The 3169-nt window shown below is 34.0% G+C and overlaps 2 protein-coding genes across 2 annotated transcripts; both read left to right on the forward strand.

Annotated features, from left to right (window-relative positions):
* Nucleotides 1-1428: 1428 nt before the first annotated feature.
* Nucleotides 1429-2348, forward strand: LOC132043475 (large ribosomal subunit protein uL16c). The gene is made up of 2 exons (XM_059433945.1): nt 1429-1587; nt 2049-2348. The coding sequence occupies exons 1-2, from the start codon at nt 1429-1431 to the stop codon at nt 2346-2348; spliced, it is 459 nt and encodes a 152-aa protein (XP_059289928.1).
* Nucleotides 2349-2475: 127 nt separating this feature from the next.
* Nucleotides 2476-2835, forward strand: LOC132043474 (large ribosomal subunit protein uL14c; the record flags this gene model as incomplete). The annotated part of the gene is made up of 1 exon (XM_059433944.1): nt 2476-2835. A coding segment is annotated over exon 1 (360 nt), but the record flags the coding sequence as incomplete, so codon positions are not given.
* Between the last annotated feature and the right edge of the window lie 334 nt (nt 2836-3169).

A 3169-nucleotide genomic window follows, 5' to 3' on the forward strand; every position in this document is an offset into this window, starting at 1 on the left:
TATTGTAATGAAAGATATATCTTTAGATGATGAATATGTCGAGATAGATTCGTTAAAAAAAACGAGATGGAAAAAAAAAATCTACAGCTATGATGTATCGTGATATGTATAATAGTGGGGGATTATGGGACAAAAAATAAATCCACTTGGTTTCAGACTGGGTACAACCCAAAGTCATCATTCCCTTTGGTTTTCACAACCAAAAAATTATTCTGAAGGTTTACAAGAAGATCAAAAAATAAGAGATTGTATCAAGAATTATGTACAAAAGAATATGAGAACGTCCTCTGGCGTCGAGGGAATTGCACGTATAGAGATTCAAAAAAGAATCGATCTGATCCAGGTCATAATCTTTATGGGATTCCCAAAATTATTAATAGAAAGTCGACCGCGCGGAATCGAAGAATTACAAACGACCTTACAAAAAGAATTTAATTGTGTAAACCGAAAACTGAACATTGCTGTCACAAGAATTGCAAAACCTTACGGAAACCCTAATATTCTTGCAGAATTTATAGCTGGACAATTAAAGAATAGAGTTTCATTTCGAAAAGCAATGAAAAAGGCTATTGAATTAACAGAACAAGCAGATACAAAAGGAATTCAAATACAAATTGCGGGGCGTATCGACGGAAAAGAAATTGCACGTGTCGAATGGATCAGAGAAGGTAGGGTTCCCCTACAAACGATTCGAGCTAAAATTGATTATTGCTCTTATACAGTTCGAACTATCTATGGAGTATTGGGCATCAAAATTTGGATATTTCTAGACGAGGAATAATTTTACTACTTGTCTTTCCCTTCTATCCAATGATTGAACAAAAAAAGACCAATTCATTCTTTTTCTAATCAATCAAGGGGAACATTTCTAATTCTTAATTCTATAAGGTTGAATAAAAATTCGATTGACCATTTGATATAATTGCTATGCTTAGTGTGTGACTCGTTGGTTTTTTTAGGGTTAGGATTAACAAAGACCAGCCCACATAGTATGAACTAAAAACTATAGAACTAATAACCAACCCATCACTTCGCATTATCTGGATCTAAAGAACCAGTCAAGATATGATATATAGGTCATATCTTTGTAGCAACTGAAATCTTTTGCATAACAAAAAAAAATATGATTCTAAGTTGTAAAGCAAAATAGACAAAAAGGATGTGGATAAATGGAAGGATGAGAGAAAGAGAGAAAAAGAATACCAATGATATAAAATTCCAATATGTAAGGTCTATGAGTAATCTCATAAAAGGCAGTGTAATAAAGCATCAATACGCATTCATACCATAATAAAATGAATCTTCTTATAGAAATAGAACAAAAAATCAAGAGCTGCGAGCCAATAAAGACTGAGAAGATTGACTCAAGAACCAATTTTATTCTGAGCTCCATTGTAGAATTCGGACCTAACCATTAAGTAAGAAGTGATGGGAACGACGGAACTTGTGAATGCAAAAGATTCTATTGAAAAAGGAATCTTAATGATTCACTGGTCGGGATGGCGGAACGAACCAGAGATTAATTCATGTATTCTGAGATCTGAGAAGTCACGAGTTAACCCTACAAATGAAATAGGGATTGAAAGAGTAAATATTCGCCCGCGAAACCTTTTTTATTGCAAAATTGAGGACAATACAATAAAGAACAAAATAAGGATTTGGTATAATAATACAATTTTTTTGATATTTCTATTTAGAAAACGAAAAAGTTTAGTTATCTATTCAAACAAGATATACAAATTACTAATAGATTGAATGAAATCTGAAAGAATCCCACGTTCAAGGTATTACTCAGTAAATACATATATATCTTAACTTAAGATTGACTATTCTAGCTTAATTCAAATTCAAATTTTTGGAATCCTTTTATTCGCGAGGAGCTGGATGAGAAGAAACTCTCACGTCCGGTTCTGTAGTAGAGATGGAATTCAGAAACAACCATCAACTATAACCCCAAAAGAACCAGATTCCGTAAACAACATAGAGGAAGAATGAAGGGAATATCTTATCGAGGTAATCATATTTCTTTCGGTAAATATGCTCTTCAGGCACTTGAACCTGCTTGGATTACATCTAGACAAATAGAAGCAGGCCGACGAGCAATGACACGAAATGCACGTCGTGGTGGAAAAATATGGGTACGTATATTTCCAGACAAACCAGTTACACTAAGACCCGCAGAAACACGTATGGGTTCAGGAAAAGGATCCCCTGAATATTGGGTAGCTGTTGTTAAACCGGGTCGAATACTTTATGAAATGGGTGGAGTAACAGAAAATATAGCCAGAAGGGCTATTTCACTAGCAGCATCCAAAATGCCTATACGAACTCAATTCATTATTTCCTAATGTAATAGAAAAAAATCTAGAAAGAGCTCTTAGATATGAAACAAAACCGCATGTTTCTTTTTTTGGACAAAAATATTTCTTTTTTTTTTTTTCTTCGCCCTTTGCATTCAAAGACCGGATTAAAAAAATGATTCAACCTCAGACCCATTTAAATGTAGCGGATAACAGCGGGGCTCGAGAATTGATGTGTATTCGAATCATAGGAGCTAGCAATCGTCGATATGCTCATATTGGTGACGTTATTGTTGCTGTGATCAAAGAAGCAGTACCAAATATGCCCCTAGAAAGATCAGAAATAGTTAGAGCTGTAATTGTGCGTACCTGTAAAGAACTCAAACGTGACAACGGGATGATAATACGATATGATGACAATGCTGCAGTTGTTATTGATCAAGAAGGAAATCCAAAAGGAACTCGAATTTTTGGTGCAATCGCCCGGGAATTGAGAGAATTAAATTTTACTAAAATAGTTTCATTAGCTCCCGAGGTATTATAAAATGAAATTGTGATCTGTTTCTAGTGGGGTATTTGAAAGAAATAGATTAATTAGTAGATTGTGTCTCACGCATATATCTTTAATAATTCATATCATATTCAAAAATAAATAAGTAAAAAACACGTTGATTATATCAAATTTGGAGACCCCAATAATTTTAGTTCATCATGGGTAGGGACACTATTGCTGAGATAATAACTTCTATACGAAATGCTGATATGGATCGAAAAAGGGTGGTTCGAATAGCATCTACTAATATTACCGAAAATATTGTTCAAATACTTTTACGAGAGGGTTTTATCGAAAACGTGAGAAAACATCGAGA

This window comes from Lycium ferocissimum, unplaced genomic scaffold, assembly GCF_029784015.1.
Source record: "Lycium ferocissimum isolate CSIRO_LF1 unplaced genomic scaffold, AGI_CSIRO_Lferr_CH_V1 ctg25280, whole genome shotgun sequence".
NCBI lineage: Eukaryota > Viridiplantae > Streptophyta > Magnoliopsida > Solanales > Solanaceae > Lycium > Lycium ferocissimum.